Source organism: Aythya ferina (assembly GCF_964211825.1).
Source record: "Aythya ferina genome assembly, chromosome: 16".
Taxonomy (NCBI): Eukaryota; Metazoa; Chordata; class Aves; order Anseriformes; family Anatidae; genus Aythya; species Aythya ferina.
This window is the reverse complement of record NC_140315.1, coordinates 1,410,832-1,430,683: the sequence shown is the minus strand read 5'-3', so window position 1 is coordinate 1,430,683 and position 19,852 is coordinate 1,410,832. Positions and strand designations below refer to the sequence as shown.

Sequence of the window (19,852 nt, the reverse complement as noted above, 5' to 3'; positions counted from 1 at the left end):
TGGCCACATAATTATTGGGTTCTTTTGAGTCCAGATAATCCAGAGCCTTGCTGTCTCTCCACTGTTGGAAAACAACAAAACTGCTTTCCTCTTTGACGCTCCAATTTTCACACAATCATCCCGTCATTAGGAAAGTAAGTAAATGCCCATTTCGCAAGCTGAAGCAGATGGGATTAGTGACCTGGTGGAAGCTGTATGGCAACCAGTAGACCATTGCTCACAGCTTCACGTTTTCAAAATTTCTTCTTCACCATTTGTAGTTGCTCAGCCATCTGCCTTTGCGCTGCTAACTTTTGTACACGCGCTGCCAGTTGGAGCTGAGCGCCCCGGGGTGACCTGAATTCATGGCTTGCCTTACACCTTTATGCGACTGAATTAGCACAACTCCTCTTCCCCATCCAGACCCTTTGTACGACTCGACCTCATTTCTCAAGTGCACATGATAGATACTAAAGAGGAAACTTCAGACTAACCCTGTTGTTTCCCTTGCCTTCAGGGAAACGCTTTCCTGATTTAGTGCTGGTGTTGTCACAGGTTTCTCTCTCTCAATTCTTTTTCTCCTTGTATTATTTAACAATTTCAGGGGGTTTACTGCTGCCCTATCTGGAATTTTTATTATTTCTTGCCAACTAAGGCAGCTTCTCCCAACTGCAGGCTGCCAATGGTGCTGGAAGGTCTCATGACTACAGTATTGCCTGGTAAGGTATTCGTCTCCTGTACTGCAGTTCATGCTCTTCCTTTTAGACCAGTAACTTTCCAAATGGCTTCATTAGTCACTAGGTAAAATTACTCTCCAAATATTTCTCATTGCAAGCCACACTTCTGCCAGGCTGGCAGCCACAAAGAGCAATGTGAAGTGTGCCAGGCCTGTGACCCTCTTGGTAACAACCACAACTTGTAAATCTTCCTCTGAGCTGCTCTAGATGACAGTGTCCTGTAATGAAATGGGAGGGTTGCTATGGGTCCCTCTTTTGGGAGTCTATTGAAGAGAGATTTTTTTCTGTCAGGTTGGAATTTTTATTTATTTTTTTTTCTTCAGAGGACATTCCTGTGCTTCAGAGCTAACAGAAGAGCTGCCTTTAGTGGTTTGCAAAGCCATACTGTTGTAGACTTGCATTTTTTCAGCATTTTTGACAGAGAGAGTTATTGGCAGAAGCCCTTCCTATGTTAAAAGACATCTACAAATGTTTGATTGCTTAAAATGTTGAAAACATTCACAAAGGAGTAGTGAAAGAAGTGCATGCTATAAAATTAACTTCCTTGCTGATTCTCCTTGAAAATCTGTTGTTTCCTGAGAGCCTGCCTGGTTAGATGTCAGGCAGAGGACAATTTAGCCAAATAGTCACTAATTTTCCCTAATCCCCATCTTGGAGAAGAACAACCAATGCCTTCAGAAGCTCCCTGGTAAAAAACAGAGGGAACTCAAAAGGACAGTTAAGTTTAAAACAAGGAAGAACTATCTCCTGGTGTTATAGATGGATCCAGAATTAATTATATTGAAATTATTTATACGACAGGTTATCTAGGAAGTATGAACAACGCCAGAGCTGAAGTGTGTGATGTGTTGCACACATAAATCTAGTTTGCTCACCAGATCTTGTATAGCGTACTCCACTGGGACACATGCCCTAGTACCTTGAAAGTATTCCTTTTTCTAAATAAAAGGAAGAAAACACCTGTGATCGATGCCTGGAAGCTCCAGAACATCACAAAGGGTAGACAGACCCTATCAGATCTAGGTAAATAAAAACCAAAGCTCATATTGAATAGTGAGAGAATTATTCCAGCATTCACATGCCTGGGAGAGCTGTCTTCACCTACTGATGGTGAGGTGTGTTTAGTGAAACAGAAAACTTCAGCCTGCTGGCTTCAGGATAGCCCATAAAGTCCTAGAAATTCACCCCAAAGAGAAAGCAGAGGGATTTGCAAAAACAAAATGAGCCTCGTATAGAGCAGGAAGCTGTGAACTGTCCAGTCAGGCTTAAAAACAAACAAACAAAACAACCTCCTGTTCCAAATACATGATGAAAAGGTGTGGATACTGCTAGTATTATTCTGATACTGCTCGTATTATTCTGATTAGACTTATTTTCTCTCTCTATATTTTTTTTTTTTCTGTGATAAGGCTTTCCATTTTACACACAGTGCTGAGGGAACAGGACACTTAAGAGATTAGGGGAAAAAAATAGGAAAAAAGGGAAATCTCTGACTTCTTAAGTGAATGTGGTAGGCACAGCATGCTGCTTCCATCCCTGTCTGAGCCCATGGCTCCCTGCAGCTGCTGGAAGGGTTTGGCAGTGTCTGCATTGCAGCGCGCTGGGAAACTCGGGGTTTGGCAGCCGGGGAGGATGCTGATGGCTGGGGGATTGCATGGGAGCCTCATGCAAAGCGTGTCTGAAGAGAAACGAGGTGGGTTTGTGCAGCTGTGGTCAGCGGGGTGACACCGGGGTGCTGCTGCTGCTGTCAGCACGAAATGGGGGGGCTTCACTGATCCTAAAGGAGCTGCGATACGTACTTCAAAAGCACAGAGGTACCAGCCTCTAGCAGCAGCCACAAATGGCGAAATGACAGAAAATGGGAAATCAAAGAAAAAGAAAAGATGTCCTGGAAAAAAAAAACAAAAAAAAAAAACATGAATAAATACAGAAAAGTGCCACTGAATCCAGCAGGCTGTGTTCTGCTTTTCCCTGTCTGTCTCAGCACCGTCACCCCCTGCCTGCTGCCCCTGTCGTGCCCCAAAAGACGGAGCCCAAAAGCTGCTGGGCCCCCTCCTCCCTACAGCACAGGGCTGAAAATGCGGCAAGATTTGGGTCTGGGGGCTGCAGCCCTGCCTCACTGAGCCACAGCCCAGCCGCAGCCCCCCGGCTGTCTCCGCCTGGGGAAGCCTTGCGGAAAACAACAATAAAACCCAGAGAATCGTCTCCTTTCTGCTTTCAAGGGCCAAGGAAGGAGAAGCAGTCGAGTTGCGTGGAGCAGACAAGAAAGGGAGGAAGAGGAGGAAAAGCCATCTTCTGCTGGCGTGCGGCTGGGTGTGTCTGCTCGCCTCCCCCCTCCCCGGTGGGGCTGCATTTCTGGCAGGCAGTCCGACTGGGAGGGACCCGGCGTCAAAGCCACCCAGGAAAGGAGGCCTGAGCCGCTCAGTGCCATTCCCAGCCCCTGACCCTTCCTTCTCCTTCCACCTGCTCCGTGCTGCGGGCGCTCCGACCTCCCCGCCGCGGGTGCCGAGCCCGCTCCCCATCACCACCACCGCAGCCCCGCGCCCCACGGCAGCATGGCCAGCACCGTCTCAGGTAGGGCAAGACCTGGTCAGCCCCACGCTGCCCGGCTCCTTTTTATCCTTATTCTCATTTATATATTATTTTTTTTATTATTTTTCTTTTCCTTTTTTTTTTTTCTTGCGTTTTGGGGGAGTTCGATAAGGCGGCAGCTGCTATGGCAGCATTGTTCCCCTTCCTCCCCCAGGCACACACCCCTCTGATGCAAGATAGCAGGTGGGCTTTTTTATTTTAATACGAATGCACAGGCGATAAACTTGCCGGTTTAAAATATTGCTGTCATTACGGTGCACCATCGGAAGATGCTGCTGCATGCCAATTAATAATTATTTTTGTAGCGTGATGCAGCTTTTTTTTTTTTTTTCTCTAAGAAGAACGTGCTTGTTGTGTAGCTGGATGCAGAGAAATTAGAAAATGCATTTTATTGTGTGAAGATGATAGATTTCCTAAATGGATATTGGGGGAAAAAAAAAAAAAAAAAAAAAAAGATGCGGACAAGATGCTGATGGTAATGCCCTAAAATATCCCCCCCCACGCCCAACCAGAAAAACCTGGGTGGGTTTCTGTGCATTCTCAGAGCTCCCCAGCCCTGCATTTCTTTCACAGCTCGCTTTTCTCCATCAGGAGATGCTTCAGGGGAGCGGTCCTCTGATGGCGTTGAGTGAAACCAAATGCTGCAAGGGAAGCCCTTCCTCCCCCCTGCAGTAATAATGGGAATAATAGCGTAGCCCGGGGAGCCTGCTGCTTTGGCTGCAGCATCCCGGGCTGCAGTGAGGATGCTCCTCATCCAAACTGCTTCCTAAAGACGAGTTTTGCCCCTTTTAGGTGAAGAGTGGGAATTCAAAGGGCTGGGACTGGGAACTGGGGTGAAGGGGAAAATCCAGGAATGATACAATGAGAAGGGGGTGGGGCTGGAGGGTCTGCTTCTTTTCCTTCAAAATAAAAGGAGTTTTATCCTGAAACTGCTCTTCATTTCTCAGTGCATAAAGAGGGGCTTGGGGGTGTGAAGCTGAATCCTAAAGGGTCGGGATGTAGGTCTGGATATAAAGAAAAGGCAAAAAGAAGTGGGGAGTGCTTTGTGCCCCCTCCCAGCCACAGAACCAGCCAGAAGGAGACCAGGCAGCATCCCTTGCTCCTTTCACTGGCCTGTGCCCGTGTCTCCTCCATGCATTTTCCATCCTTTTCTCCTTTTTAAAAGGCAGCAGAGAAAGGGACAGAAAGATGGGAGGTGCCGCGGGGCGGGTAAGGGTGCAGCAGATCCCGAGGGGGCTTTGCATTAAGAAAAAATGGTGAAGCAGCGCTGTGAAAATGCATCTCGGAGACAGGCAACCCGCAGCGATTGTACGAGTGTCCCCGTGTGGGTGGGTGCACGCAGGGCAGGGCCCACCCTGCTGCCCCCTGTCCCTATTTTGGGGACAGAGGAGGGCTCCCAGCTGCCGAAACGGAGGCTGCATCGGATGTGACGGGGGCGAGGTGGTGGATGAGGGGCGTGGGGGCACAAAACGTGGCTCCTTTTGGTGCATCCTCGCCCTCCCAGCCCAGCTGGGATGTTCCACCTGCAGGAAGATGCTGCTTTCATGTCAAAAGGGATCACGAAGCGTTCACTTCAGGGGAACCACGCTTCCCTGTGGCTCCCTCCATGCCGAGAGGGTGATGTGAAGGGGGAGGATGTGAAGGGGAATGAGGGCTGAGGCAGGGGGAGGCAGAGCAGGGCAGGAGCGATGCTGAGCCTCGCCCAGCTCTGCAGGGAGCAGCCGCCCCTCAGCCACTGCCTTCAGCCATGGGCACGGAGGAAAAAGGCAAGCAGATCCTTGAATTAAGGAAAAAACCTCGTGTTCCATATTTTCTCCTCCATCCCCAGCAAAAGCAAATCTGTGCTGAGGGGAGAGCGGCTCTAATTGCCTGCAGCTGCTGCCCGGGGGCCGATGATCCCCACCTTGGGAAGATTTCCCTGGGTTTGTTCAACCCCCCAAATCCCCCGGGGATGAAAAAAAAAAGAGCCGGGGGGCTTGCTTTCCTCATCCCCGCAGCCATCGCCGGCTCTCACCTGCCTCCGCAGGCGTTTCCCCCCGGCCGTGGCCGTTGTGTGTGCAGCGGAGGAAGCAGCAGCACATGCTCAGTGCAGGCTCAGCTGCAGTGCTGGCCGTGCTGCACGGGCACAGCTTGCAGGGCAGAGCCCTCGCACCTCCTCCCCGCATGGCTGGACAAAGCCCTGTGCCATCGGGCACCCCAAAAGGGGAGGCATCCCGGGGGCTGCAGCCCCAAGGGGGTTTTCTCCACCACCCATGGGTGCTGGGGCTGAATGTAGAAAGAGATACGAGCGGCAGCAGCTGCTCATGGAGGTTATGAAATGATGCGGTACGGGGGAAGCCTCGTGGGGTTTTTTCCTGCTGGTGTGGCTGGGAAGGTGGAGCCGGGAGGGAACTCGGGTTTGTCATTCCCAGCCTCGCAGCAGGGGATGGTAGAGGTGTCCGGATGGATCCTGGGGTTTTCCCCTTCCTGTGCTGAGCTGCAGGAGCAGGATGGCTTTTTGTGGGTTGGGGTCACCTCTGCCTCCCTTTTCTGGTGCTGGTGGACACCGCTCAGCGCTGTCCCACACCATTTCTATGGCTGGTGCTGGACAGAGTCAGACTCCTTTCCACTTAACCTCTCCATCGCCTTGTTATCAAGAAACAGTAATATTAATACTATTAATAATATACACTATTAATATTCCTTCTCTTCAGTTGTTGATAGAGTGCATATGGCCTGACTTAGATGTTTATGGTACCTTTATTGGGACTTCAGTTGTACAAGCCAAGAGAACATGTTTTAGGTCTTTTTATATTCCTACCAATGTATCCAAACAAGGCATCTAAATCCTTGATTAATTTTTTTTTCTAAAATATGAACCATATCTTCCTTAATGGCAGCGTGTAGACACTGTGATGATCCCTCAGATATCTCAGAAGAGCCCTTTCTTGGAGTACACTGGTGTTGGTTCAGGGCTGGTGGACGTGTTGTTTGTCAGATGAGTGTGTTCTCCTTCTGCAAAGGAGAAACGGAGATTTAGTGCTCTGATGTGGCAGGTCGAAGGTTTGCAGATGAGGCCTTTGGGACAGCAGCGTTGGCAGCAGTGTGGACTGCAACTTCTTGCTGTATTGGGGTGAGCAGGACTGGTGGCTGTGGATGGCAATATGCAGAGGGACCTGAAGCTCACTAAAACTTCCATATCATCCTCTGCTAATTAAATGTCAGCAACATTCCTGCCTCACCCCTTCTTTCCGAGCCTCTTCCTCCCTGATGCCCTAGCGACATGGGCCTTACTCTTCTAGGCATAAACCTATGATAAAAAAAAATAATAATAATTAAGAATATATATATATGATTTAGAAATCCAAAAGAGCTAGATGAAAGACCATGGGTATGTGCTGTAGCACGTTGGCACGCCTCAAATGGTGAAGAGCTGCTCGGCATATTTTCAAACAGCCCTTTGATTCGTTTGAAGTACCTCTACGTGTTTAGTGCCATCATGGAGAATTTTGCATTCTCTGCGTGTATTTATAAAAATAAATAAATAAATAAATAAATAATAAAATCTCAGCATAACGGACAAGTCTCTGGGTCTCTGCTGCCCAGCTTGGCCCCTGCTCTCCTGCTGAGACAGGAGAGGGGTGATTGCCTGGGTTATTTTCCTGCAGGCACCCCACATGTTCCAGCCTCGGAGCCTGAGTGATTTGCCAATCGTTTGGCCGCCTGTAATGTGGCTTGATGGGATGGACACGAGCTGCAAATGAGACCTAGGAGGGAATGAGCCAGGTGATTGGAAACCCCTGTTGGGGGGTGGTTCAGCAGAAGTCCCACAGAAGGCAAAGTGAGCCTCACATCTGCCTGTCCTCATGGATGGCTCCAAACGTGTCCACGTTCATCGCATCTCCAAGATGCTGCCTGGCATCAGTGTGGGGTGCAACTTCTGATCTGCACAATCCCTCCAGTGAATTGCTGGGCTTTGTCGTCCCTTTTCAACACCAATGGAGCTGTATTGCTCCCATTTTTCTGGATCCCACTGTTTTCACTGGTTCCCCTTCCTCTTCTGGTTGCGTGAGCTCTTTTGCTGTCCTGGTGGTGGATGTTGTGGGGCAGGAAGATGGAAGTGAGATATTCTGAGACAAAGATCTGGATTCTGTGATTCTGTGATTCTGTGATTCTGTGATTCTGTGATTCTGTGATTCTGTGATTCTGTGATTGATTCTGATTCTGTGATCTTCATGGCAGCATTCTTACCAGGTGAGAACATCTGCACTCTGTTGTGCTCTGAAGGCTCCTCGGGGACTGGGGTTGCATTTCTTGTGTATGTGGCATGGCAGAATTTGTGCTGCAGGGCCCCAGTCCCCATCTCTCTAGTTCCTTTACCTTCGGTTTGTGCTTTAGTTACATTTATAATTGGACTCTTCTCTTCTTTTCATGGTATAAATGAAAATACATTTTCATGCTTTATGGAAGCAATTTTTACTTCTCCAAAGTTATCTTTGCAAAACCAGCGATTTTTTTCTAACAACCTTCCTTTGACCTTGCTACCAGATGTAGCACGCTCAGTCCCATCCCTTTAATTGTCTGGTTTCACACAAATGAGCCTCACTGTGCCTCTGGTTCCTTCTGAAGCACCCTGCATCGGCGTGGTGCTTTACCAGCCCATGTTTTGCTGGACATCCTTAAACACCTACCAAAAAGACATCTGCTCAGCTTGATTTATCTGGTTAGGAAGCAGAGAACCAAACTTTTTGGGTGGTGATGGGCTGGAGCTGGCGAGCCCTGTGGTCTCACCACCCCATGGGAGGTGGTTCCCTTTGCTCAGCACCGCTCCCACCCCCAGCCACTGCTCCTTGTCCTGCTCCCAGCCTGTACAGCCCCAGACAGACCCAAATGTACAAAGCCAGGACCCTCCTCTCCTCACAGGATGCCTGTGCTTATTTAGCCTGCTAATGGTGTGTTGGCCACCTCTTTTCTGTCACTGAACCTGTCAGATCAAAAAGTGCACGAGGATGGGGGCAGCAGGGTGGCTGCTGCTGGCTCTCAGTGCTGGGGGTCGTTCTGGGCTGCCCCTCGTGGGTGATTTATTTTTTGGGGTGGGAATTGGGGTCGATTTTTTCCCAGGGGTCAGTTGTTTCCCAGGGGTCGGATGTTTTTCCAGGGTCGATTATTTTCCAGGGCGCAGTTGTTTTCCCAGGGACTGGGGTCATTTTTTCCCCAGGGGTTGGGGTCATTTTTTTTTTTTTTTTTTTTTTTCCCAGGGGTCGGGATCATTTTTTCCCAGGGCTCAGCTGTTTCCCAGGGCTGGGCCCTTTCCCCCCTTCGTCCCCAAGTCTTCACCATGGCACCTGGCAGGGCTGGGGGCAGCAGTGCTGAAGGGACAGCTTTGCACCGCCGGGATGGGGCCGGATCCTGCCAGATCCTGGAAGATCCTCGTGGGATTAAGGCAGCTGCTACCAAGTGAAATCCCTACAGCAGACCTCCAGGAAGGCAGGGCTGCACCCATCTACGCAGGGAACCATGAAACCAGCACTAGGGACAGCTGCCAAAGTTCAAGGACTGAAACCCAAAGCGCTGGGGTTTGTAGCAAGTGCTAGGAGACAGCCTGGTGGGTCGGGGATGTGGCACATCTGCTTAACGTCTTGGTTCCAGCCAGAACCAGCCAGAATTGTAAAGAAAGGACCTCAGTGCTTTCTGCTAAGTGTTCACATCTCCCATTTTGGCCAGGGATCCCCCCTCTGGGCTCTGACAGCACAGCACCAGGCACCAGCTTCTTGCTGCACGCCGCCAGCCCAGCACAACGCGGCGCTCCCAGAGGCTTTCCAAAGTCCCTGTCACCAGGAACAGAATCGAAATGTCCTGCCCTGTGGCTTGCATCGCTGATTAAACTGCCCTTGTTGGGTATACACACAGCCACAGAACTGGGAAGGGTGCTGAAACCAGAATGTGGAGCAAACAGAAATGTAAAAATCAGTAAAAAAATCAGCTCAGTAAAAATCTGAGCTGCAGGGGCTGCTGGTTGGCCCAAGGGGGGTGTAAATTGGGATGCAGTTCTGTGCCTAGGAGGAAGAATAAGTGTGAGGATGAAGCAGGCGTATGGAAGCACTGTTCTTCTGCCAGAGCAGCCAAGGGAAGGCAGAGGAGGAGATCTGAAAGGTGTTTCTCAGAAGCTGTGCTACACAGAATTGCACTGCTTCAAAATTGCTCTGCCTCTGATGCTTCTTCACATCACAAAGGGTTTTTTTTGGGGTTCCTTTTCCCGGCCTGCTGGAGGGTCTTGCTGTTGGGGTGGTGTGATCGCTGAGGGTGCTGCAGAGCATCCTCGGGTCACAGGGATGCTGAGCAAACCTGAGGGCTCGCAGCAGCAGAGCTCGAGGGGGTGCTGCATCTCCCTGCCCTTTGCAGGAGCTGGTGGGGACAGCACAGTGACCGCAGAGCCTGCACGATCCCACCACGTCCTCCCTTGCCTGCTTCGGCGATGAATTGTGAAATATGGGGAACTTGCTGAGGGCTGAGAAGTGATTCTGGGTGTCCGTGGGCATCCTCTACCTCCGAGCCTGGAGGTGGGATGCAGAAAGTGTCTGGGCAGCTGTTTTTAAAGGGGTTAATTTTGAGGGCTGAAGTGTGTCAGCTCCGTTGGAGGGAAAATCTTCCAGGGAAACTTACACCTCCAGAGGTGGTAAAATCCTAATATCTTCCCATGATGCTGCTACACTGGTCTCTAATTTAGTCCACTCTAGAGCAGATACCCCTCGGGGACATTTTGGCAACCTATGGCAGCCAGGCAAAGCCTCCACAGAGTCTGGTAGCTACAAACAGACCTCCTGGTGCCCACTTGCTTCTTTTCTCCATGAAAAAAAAAAGAGCTGCCATTGCCATTTGACTCCATCCTCATTGCTATTCCTTATTTTTCAGCCTACAAGGAGAAAATGAAGGAGCTGTCTCTGCTCTCCCTCATCTGCTCCTGCTTCCACACCCAGCCGCACCCTAACACCATCTACCAGTATGGAGGTACGTAACCTGCTCGTGTGTATTAGGCTGCAGAATTGTTCCCAAATGCCCCTGATGGCAGTTTGGTTGATGTGGGACCTCACCAGTACCCCCCCATCCCCTCCTAGGGCAGCAATCCACATCTTGGCCCAGGCCCTTCAGTTTAGCCTCCTTCCCAGTTAATTTTATTAAGACACACTGGGAATTTAAAATAATTGAATTGAGCTGGGTGGGGGATGAAGCCAATTAATCAGGAAATTCTGGGGATAAACCAAAACCACTCAGGTCAGGACAGGGGAATTAATACCTTATTCCCACGTGAAGAGCCCAGTGCCCTCAGGCCAACGCTCTCCTGGGTGTCACAGTCACAGAGCTCTTGTTTTTTTTTCCCCCAAGATATGGAGGTGAAGCAGCTGGACAAGAGGGCATCAGGTCAGAGCTTCGAGGTGATCCTGAAGTCGCCTTCAGATCTATCTCCCGAGAGCCCCATCCTTTCCTCCCCCCCCAAGAAGAAGGACCTGTCCCTGGAGGAGCTGCAGAGGAGGCTGGAGGCTGCAGAGGAGAGGAGGAAGGTAACGAAATGGGGCCTTTCAGGAGGGTACCGATCGCACCAAACCCTAAAGCAGGCTTCTCAGGAGCAATCTAAGCCAGCCAGCATTAGTGTTCTTACCCTTAGCATTACTCAGCTGTAAATAGTCAGGTAAGACATGGGGGTGATGAAGGTTTGCAGCCTGTTTTGGGCAGGAAATTGGGCTCGGTGTCCACGGTTGTCCTGTTCCTACAACTGCAGAGCTGTTTGGAGCCCTGTCTGACCTCGTGGGCATGACCAGGCTATTGCAGAGCTCTTGCTCACCTGAGTTAAACTTCAAACCTCGCTTTTCTAACAGCTGCCTGTGCTACTTCCCACCTTTTATCATGAAATATCTTCCGGTGAAAAATGCGGAAAAGGAGAAAAACTGCAGAGTAAGGCACAGGATAATTGTTAGGGCAAGAGGAAAGGGCCTCAAGCTGTGCCAGGGGAGGTTTAGGTTGGATATTAAGAAAAATTTCTTCCCCAGAAGGGTTGGGAGGCGTTGGAAGAGGCTGCCCAGGGGAGTCACCGTCCCTGGAGGTACTCAGGTGGGGTGCTTGGGGACGTGGCTCAGTGAGGGGCTTGGTGCTGGGTTGGACCTGGTGGTCTTTGATGTCTTTTTCACCCTAATAATTCTAAAGGGTGGTGGGCAGGAGGAAAGCTGAAATTGTCCAAAGACTGAGGGGAACCTGGCAGGGGGCTTCTGTGCCCCCCATGCCAACCCCCGTGGTGCTGCTGAGAGCGGGAGGGCCCCCGGCACCCGGCTGAGCCAACACTGCCCCATCCCAGGGAGGAGGCGACTGCTCCGAGCGCCTTCCTGGCAGAATATTATGGGCTGGAGGGAGGTGAAAAGGGCTGGAGACCAAACATCTCGGGGGAGGCTGAGGGGAGGCTGGAAGAGGCTCTCCCGTCGGCTCACGCGCCTTTCCCGGCGCCTCGCCAGACCCAGGAGGCGCAGGTGCTGAAGCAGCTGGCGGAGAAGCGGGAGCACGAGAGGGAGGTGCTGCACAAGGCGCTGGAGGAGAACAACAACTTCAGCCGCCTGGCCGAGGAGAAGCTCAACTACAAGATGGAGCTGAGCAGGGAGATCCGCGAGGCGCACCTCGCCGCCTTGAGGGAGCGGCTCCGCGAGAAGGTAAATGCACGGGGCTCAGGGAAATGTGTGGGGCTCCAGGGAAATGTGTGGGGCTCCAGGGAAATGTGTGGGGCTCCAGGGAAATGCACAGGGCTCCAGGGAAATGCACAGGGCTCCGGGTTAATGCTTGTGGCTCCAGCACCCATGGGTGCTGCAGGCTGCAGACCCCTGGGCTGCAATGGGCGTGAAACTGCTCTGGGAGCTTTTCTTCTGGCTGGTGCCAACGCTGCGTGCAGGACAGGAGGAAAACAGAGCTTGCAAGAGCAGAAACTGTCAGCCTGTAACTGTCGAGAGACACCCCCAGCTCTTGGCTTGCCCTAAAGATTTACCTGCCTGGTGTCCCCTCTCCTGTCTTTTCAGGAACTGCACGCAGCCGAAGTGCGCAGGAACAAGGAACAGCGGGAGGAGATCTCTGGATAAAGGGCTTTTCTACACACCTAGCACCTGATTCCTGTTAACAAACCAACCAACCAACACATTTTATTTTGTTTGTCTAGATGCAGCGTTTGGTTCTCCATCCCCCCCATCCCCTGGTGTTCGTCCCCCAGCTACACGCTTCTCTATCTCTGCATCCTAAATCGTTCGGTACTTGTGGGGGTTCACAGATGATAGGGACCTCTAAGCAGAATAGCAACTAGCTCACACGAAATAGAGAATCAGTGGATCAGTCGGTCAATCAGCTTCTTCGGAGGGTTTGTCCTTTTTTAAAAAAAATATTTCTTAAACTAATGTAAAAACGAAGATGTTAATAAATTCAACCAGCAGTGTCACGGAGATACGGATTTCTTATCCGGGTCTTTTAGTACTCTCGGTGTTTGCTCTGAGCCAAATCTCAGTTTCAGGATAATGGGAAGGAAGTGATGATTTCTGTGTGTGTAGTGGAGCAATGAGTAGAGCCGTGTTTGCCAGCGGTAGGAGAGGTGTGGGAGAGGCAGGGACTGGCTGTGGCAGTGGGGGCGTGCAGCCCCCAGCTCTTGGCCATTACCCAAGGCTGGCCCAGACAGGCAACAACCCAAAAATCCTCGTCTTTGGGTTTTTCTTTGGTAGCCTGTATGGAAACAGCTGAGGGGCTCTCCCAGAGCTCAGAACCATGTCCCCACTGTCCCTGTCCCCATGGGTGCTGGCTGATGCCCCGGCAGAAGCCTTGGACAGGCAGCACGGGGGTGAAGGGGACGCGGGGTCTGCAGCTGCCCGATGCTCCCGACACCTCTCTCCGTAGGAACACAGCTCCAGCAGGGACAGGGCAGGGTGGTGAGATGGCAGACATGATAACCACCCTTTCCTCTTCCCAGTGATGGACGTGGCTCCTCGGTGCCGTTGTGGGATGGATGCTGAGGCCAGGGAGCAACGGGCACAACCCCAGAGCGTGGCAGGGCAGGGACACGCCACCCTCCTGCATGGTCCTCTCCGCCCGGCTGCCTCGGATGAGGCAGAGCTGAGCAGGAGCAGCTCTGCAGGAAGGGGGAAGAGATGTTCCCATGCTCGTTTCTTGTCTATCTTTAGCTTTTCAAGGCCTATTTTTACGCCAACTCCGTCTCTCCGTGGAGGTAGAGATGAGCAGGGAACATGCAAGCGTGGCGTTAGCAGCTGACGGTAACGTCACCTGGCTAGGTGGCTGTCACAGCCTCACTGAGCTGCAATGTCACCGCTTACCAAGCACACTGCGGGGGCTGCCACCCGCAGCGCTGCCCACCCTGTGCCCGCTCTGCTTTTGGCTTGAAAAACTGAAAATGAGGCAATGTTGCATCGGACGCCCTGCGGGAATCGCCACCCGGTCGCTGTGGGGCCTCATGCGAGCGGTCGGTCCTCGTGTGAGCACGGTCTCGGGGCAGGATTTGGTGGAGGAGACGGATGGTGGAGGCTGCGTTTGTTTGGGGCAGAGGGCAGTGAGAACTCCCCTCTGAGCAGAGCTTACAAATCGCTGTGGTGGTGTGCCTTGGATAGAGCAGAGAGGTGGTTTTGGGGCACGGCACCGGTGGCATCCCTCCTCTCCTTCCCGGCTGCTGTCTCAGCACGAGGAAAGGGGCGTGCGAGGGCTGGAGACATCTAATTTAGGGCCATGGTGCCTTCTGCACGGCGTGTGGCCAACGTGTTGTGCTGGGGGGAACATCGGAGATGCCTGCGCTGGGTTTTGAGTCCTTGGAGAAGATGCTGCGGGGAGCAGGCACAGGGGCTGGGGTGAGGGATGGCAGTGGGTGAGGATGGCACACCAGGAGCTGCCTCACCTGCCTCTCCCCCCCTCTTGAAAACCACGGCTGAGTCTGCTCAGAAGCTGACGTTTTCAGCCTACCCTGTGCTTTACTCGTGCAAAGAATTTGTCAGGGCCTGAAGTAAGCATCAGGTGGCCACAGAAACCCAACAGAAAGCCAAAGAGCAGCTGCTGGAAATCAGATCCCTGGGCTCTTTGCTGATCCCCCAGAAGTCCTGGCCAGATTCGGGAGCGACCCCTCTGTGGCCGCAGCACGTTTCGATGTCCGGGGAAGGCTTTGCTCCTGGAAGGAAGGGCTGCCTCCTGCCCAGCCCCTCTGCCCGGGGTTATCAGCGAGCCCCGGCCCCGGCCAGTGACAAAACGTGATTTTGGGCAGAGAGGGAAAAGGAGCGGCAACTGAGGGTTGAATTTCTTAATCAGTAGCTAACGATCAGTTTATAGTAGCAGCTGTCTTAGATAAGCATCTGTGTAGAGCGCGGCGTCACCGCCAGCATCACCTCATTCATATAGTGACAAGAAATTTTAAAAAGTTTAAAAAAAAAAAGAATTTACAAAGTAATTTAAACGAAATGTTTGTGTGTAAGAAATGGTTGAAACTGTCTAATGTCTGTGTCCTGCGTTGGCGGGATCTGAGAAGGTATCTGCAAGATATTAACCCCGTCCTGCTCTCTGTGGTGCTGAGTGTTTGCTTGGTGTGTAATTCTGACCTGGAGCTTGTTGTAAATACTGTTTTTAGTACTATGATTACTATGATTATTATTATTCTCAGAAATGTACTCATGAGCAGGAGTCTAGAAGGAGAGAAACGACCACTGTCCCTCTGTCAGCGGGGCGCACGAGCGGCTGGAGGTGGGGAGCAGGGGTGGGGGCAGCTGCCCGCATCCAGCCCCGGGTTGGGTGCTGCGGGTACCAGGAGGAGGAGGAGGACAGAGGGATGGGATGAAGGTGATGCTTGGGATGTGTGCTGTGTTTAGGTACGGTTAACGTAGCGTGAGGTCCTGCACGAGGGTGAGGCTTGGGGTGCAAAAGCAGAGCCTGGTGCTGGGTCAGAGCCACCCTCCCCAAGGTGCCTGAGCCCTTGGCTCGGTCCCTGCGTGGTCTTGCAGCTCAGTCCTTCGTGCCTGCCCTCCTCCACGTAAGGCCAGCCTTGTCCTCGGGTGGAGGCTTATTCTTGCAGGTTTTCCTGGCAGTCAGTCCTGCAGGGAGTGCAGAGAATGATCTGGCAAGAGGGGAGCCCGGCATGTGGGCCCTGGGAAACCCATTTTTCTCGCCTCTGTTGGGTTGGTGCCGTGAGGTTCAGTGGATGTGGCTGGAAAATGTGTTGCTGCGGGGGGGAAATTCAAGCACCGGAGAAGCAGGGATGTGTTGGGCTGAGCTCTGTGCTGGTGACATCGGGGGACTGGCGCTGTCACCGCCATGCAATGTCACACGGGGCCTTGTGTGCTTGGTGACACGGAGGTGAATGCATGAGGGACACAAGGACACCCTGATCTTCACCCCGTGCCATGGGTACTATCGGGGGAACGCCCGCAGTGAGCACGGGATCTTCCTGCTCCTGGGGCTGCCGGTGGTTGTGTGCTGCAGCATCCTTCCTGCCTCAGCTGCGACTAATTAAGTGTCCTCATTAACAGCCTCACAGCCCCATCCCCTGTCTGTCTGGTTGTGACTTCCCCACCATTCCCACACCCCGTGGTTGCAGTCCCCAGGGCGATGGTGCTGGTGGCAGGGCCGGGTTCCTCCCTGCTTCCCGTGGCTGCTCTGTAGCTGAGCTCTGCAGAGGCAGACACGGGACTTTGTGCTCGGTAGGAGCCTTTCCTTGAGGCTCCTCGAGCTGACAGAGGACCCGTGGCTGTGCGAGGGAGGAAAATGAGGTGGTGGCAATTCCTTGGTGTGCATGCACCTTGCACAGAGCTCTCCTGAAGAGCCTCTGATTCAAGCAAGGCAGGAAAGCTGAAGCTAAATTAGCTGCTGGGTGATCAGTGGGTCTGTGCGAGAGCTGCAACAAGGGGCCTGAGAGCCCCAATTCCAGCCCTGCACAGTTATCCTTTGTGGCAAAGTGGCTCAGCTCTGTCTGCACATGGGGGCTTTCAAGGATGCTCAGATTGCTTCTGGGCTGCGCCTTTCCCTTGTCTTATCAATTGTGAGCCATGAACATGCTGTAAGCGAATGTGGGGTTACTTCTGAGTTAACTTTTGGGGACAGCAGCCGTTCACGCAGGCATCCTGCGCTGGGGGCAGCCGGCGTTGCTGCCTCTCTTGCCAGGCAAACTTCAGCTCGCTTTAGCTTAGCCCAGCTGGCTCCCCGGCCCTGCGCCTGGCTGGCACGGCTCGTCTCACCCCGTTGGGCTGGGCACCCCACACCAAAACGCAGAGGTGGAGACCATTTATGCACATCCACTCCTCCTACCACTTGAAACGAGTCAGGGAACGGCTGTTCATGGTGCTAGAGACTTCTCACCACCCATGCTAGGGACGAGACGACGCAGTAAGGCCGGTAACCTCCACCGCCGCAGTCAGCTGTAGGGCAGAGGTGCCAAGTACTCTGAGAATGGGAAGCACCAAAGCACGGGGCCGTGTCTCACCCCGGGGGCGGTCGAGGTGGCACGGCACCCTCGGGTGAGCTGTCACCTCCCAGCCATGCTCTTGTCCCCAAAAGCTGCTCGGGGCTGAGCATCGCCGCCCGCCGTGGCTCTGGTGGGACGAGGCAGCGGGGTGGCGAAGGGCTCCCCATCCCTAGCAGAGCCCGGTCTGGTTCCCGTGGCTCTCCCGCGTGCATTTCATTGTCAGCTTGAGGTTGTCGTTGTGCAAAAAGAAGTGATGATGAAAAATGAGTTTAAAAAAAAAAAGAAAAAAAAAAAAAAGAAAAAAACTTGGTATGAAACCATGTGTGTCCATCTCTCCATAAATAGATTGTTTGAGTTCTAAGGCTCCTGTTTGTATTGTGAGAATACCAATAAAATGCATTGAATTGACCTAAAGATTTAACAAAGCAGAATTTAAGCCTCTGTATGTTAAGTAAGTACTTTGCACCCAATATAAAAGATGCAGAAACCCATCGTTTATCACTATTCTCAGAGGAAAAAAAAAAAAATAATGATAAAACGCTTGAATGGAGGCACCACTACCAAGCCTTGTGGTTCGAAAGGCGAGGGCATGCAACGTCTTTACAGAGGAGGATCAAAAAAGATATAAGACAATTGCAAATACAATAAATCCAGTTCTGGAAAACTTGTGAGCTTCTTCTTTTTCTTTTAATAGAAACCCTGTGCCTGTGTTCCTGATTTCCCAGCACCTGCATGGCCTTCCCCCCTGGGGCTGGGTGGGGGTGAGCGGGGTTGGGTTCCCCAGAATGGCCCCAGAAGGACACTGCCTCAGCCTTGGCCAACATTTCCCTGGGCCACGACGCACAAAAACACCCCAAAAGCTGCAACAGGAGGGTCTGTAACCCCCAAAGACACCCGAAGGGAAAGCGTGTGGCCATTTCCATAGCAGCTGCAGCAGTTGGCCCTACCTGCCTGTGTCCCCAGCCCCACCGTCCTTGTAGGAACATTTAAAAAGCAGCATCCTTATGGATTGAGATGCATTTTGTGACCCTACAAGGCAGTGTAGGAGAAGCTGACCCAAAGGGAGGGCAGATGGGGTTTTACCCAGCAGGGCCCTCATCCCAGGCAGGTTTTTGTAGGATCAGGGGGAGCGATGCTGCGCAGGCACCGCCCGGCACCGATGCTCTTCCCACGTGTGTGCAGGATGCCGCTGCCTGCACAAACAGGAATTCTATTTTTGCAGCGTGACCTTCGTGGTTTGTAAGATAAGATCCTTACTGGGAACACAACATTGCTCGGTTTTCTTCAGAGGTTCACCATCTGCTAACCCAGGCTTGGGAACTCTTAACAAAGTGATCCCGGTAACCTGAGCCTCTGCATTTGCCTCTTTGCCACAAAAATAAAATAAAATGAAATAAAATGAAATAAAATAAAATGAAATGAAATGAAATGAAATGAAATGAAATGAAATAAAATAAAATAAAATAAAATAAAATAAAATAAAATAAAATAAAATAAAATAAAATAAAATAAAATAAATATTATATCAGAAAGACCAAGCGTGGCCATCCTCTCCAGGCCAGATCCTTCATCCCAGTGTGATCTGAAGGAACAAACAGCAGAGGGGTGGGATGCATTGGTGCAGGGCTGGTGGAGTGCTCCCAGTGCACCCACACACAGCACCAAGCTGCTGGCAGCACCAGGGCTGCCCAAAGGCATGATCCTGAGGTATTGGACCAGCCACATTACTTGTCCAAACTCTTTTGTAAAGGTCAAAACCTGGCGAATAAATAAAATGCAAGCAACCTGGAGAATTCCTACAAAACGCTCAAGTCGTGTCTGAGCAGGGGGAAGAGAAGAGAACAGCAGCTCTGGCAGATGAATGTAAAACACTCCCTGGGCAGGCAAGAAAAGATTTTGCAAAGTAATTTGCTTTGGTTGTAAAGCAGCTGTAGGTGCTGCAGCAGTAACCTTGTGGGCACTCATGCAAGCCCGGCGGCGGGGGAAGGAGCAGAAAGAGGCACCGAGCGAGCCCTTGTGGTCCCCTGGGAGGAGCTGGGGGGTTCCTGGTGTCCAGCTCTGGCAGAAAAAGGAAGATTTTGCTTCCCGATAGGGCACAGAGTGCCAGGAGCACTCATGCAGAGAAGCACTGCTGTGGGTTTGCCCTCTTTTACCATCTTTGTTACACCTCTGCCGCTGGCCACCATCAGGGACTGATAGGGTGGCAGAGGGAATTTTTATCTGCCCCGGCCAGCCACGCTCAGGTCTGGTGGAACAGCAACCTGAGGTGCTGCTGCCCGTGGGTTGGTAGAAATACAGGCAGGATCCAACAGAAAAGGGCTTCGTGATGTCTAGTGAGTGAATTAACATTGCTGGTTGGTTACATTTGGTTATCCAGGAGGAGAAGCAAAAGAAAGATATCTCCTCGTGCAACATCACGTTAATGAGAATTAGCTTCAGGAAACTGGAAAGCGAGCAGGGATGCGAGGGAAGCAGCATTTTGGCAGCCAGTTATCTGGCAGCACTGGTCTGGATGGGGAGGACGGAAAAAGGAAGAGCGTTGGACAAAATAAGCGCTAAATAAACCACCACAAAGCCATCAGAGGGGTTCATCAGAAATTCGTGTGAAAAACACAGCTCACCAGGCCAAATGTGAACAGACAGACAGCCACGCCACCTGAACGCGGCAGGGACTGGGAGGCAGAAAATGCCATTTGCCAAGCAGCTGGGAAGAGCCGACAACAAAAAATCACCAAGACTGCTTCAAGAAGCGGGTTGTGACTTTCACAGCCCCTGGCATGGCTTTTTCAGAACGTGTCACCCACCCACTAGCAGAAAAACCGAGATGGAGCGAGACTGCTCAAGAGCCCTCCCCGGAAAATCCCTGAGTGCTTCTGCAGACCCCGGCTGTCACAAGCCAGGGAGGCCCAGAAATAGCAGAATTTGCACCAAAACCTGCGAGCGGCTCAGGGACGGCTCCTGGGCTCTGCCTGTGCCCCAAGCTCGGGGTGGGACGCGACGTGTGGTGCCATCGGGCCCAGCCACCACACAGCTCCTGGCACCGCGGGCTGCCTCCAGCAATGCAAACAGCAAAACACTGCCCTGGATCGAGCCCCCCCAA

At 52.0% G+C, this 19,852-nt stretch overlaps 1 protein-coding gene across 1 annotated transcript; it reads left to right on the top strand.

Moving 5' to 3' along the window:
* Positions 1-2,808: 2,808 nt before the first annotated feature.
* STMN3 (stathmin 3) lies at positions 2,809-12,754 on the top strand. The gene is made up of 5 exons (XM_084538182.1): positions 2,809-3,290; positions 10,200-10,295; positions 10,671-10,846; positions 11,789-11,980; positions 12,341-12,754. The coding sequence occupies exons 1-5, from the start codon at positions 3,272-3,274 to the stop codon at positions 12,398-12,400; spliced, it is 543 nt and encodes a 180-aa protein (XP_084394308.1). The 5' UTR covers positions 2,809-3,271; the 3' UTR covers positions 12,401-12,754.
* The last annotated feature ends 7,098 nt before the right edge of the window (positions 12,755-19,852 follow it).

Coding starts and splice junctions, on each gene's coding strand:
- STMN3 (XM_084538182.1), top strand. Junction 10,847..11,788: donor CTGCAGAGGAGAGGAGGAAG/GTAACGAAATGG, acceptor GCGCCTCGCCAG/ACCCAGGAGGCGCAGGTGCT. Junction 11,981..12,340: donor GGGAGCGGCTCCGCGAGAAG/GTAAATGCACGG, acceptor CTGTCTTTTCAG/GAACTGCACGCAGCCGAAGT.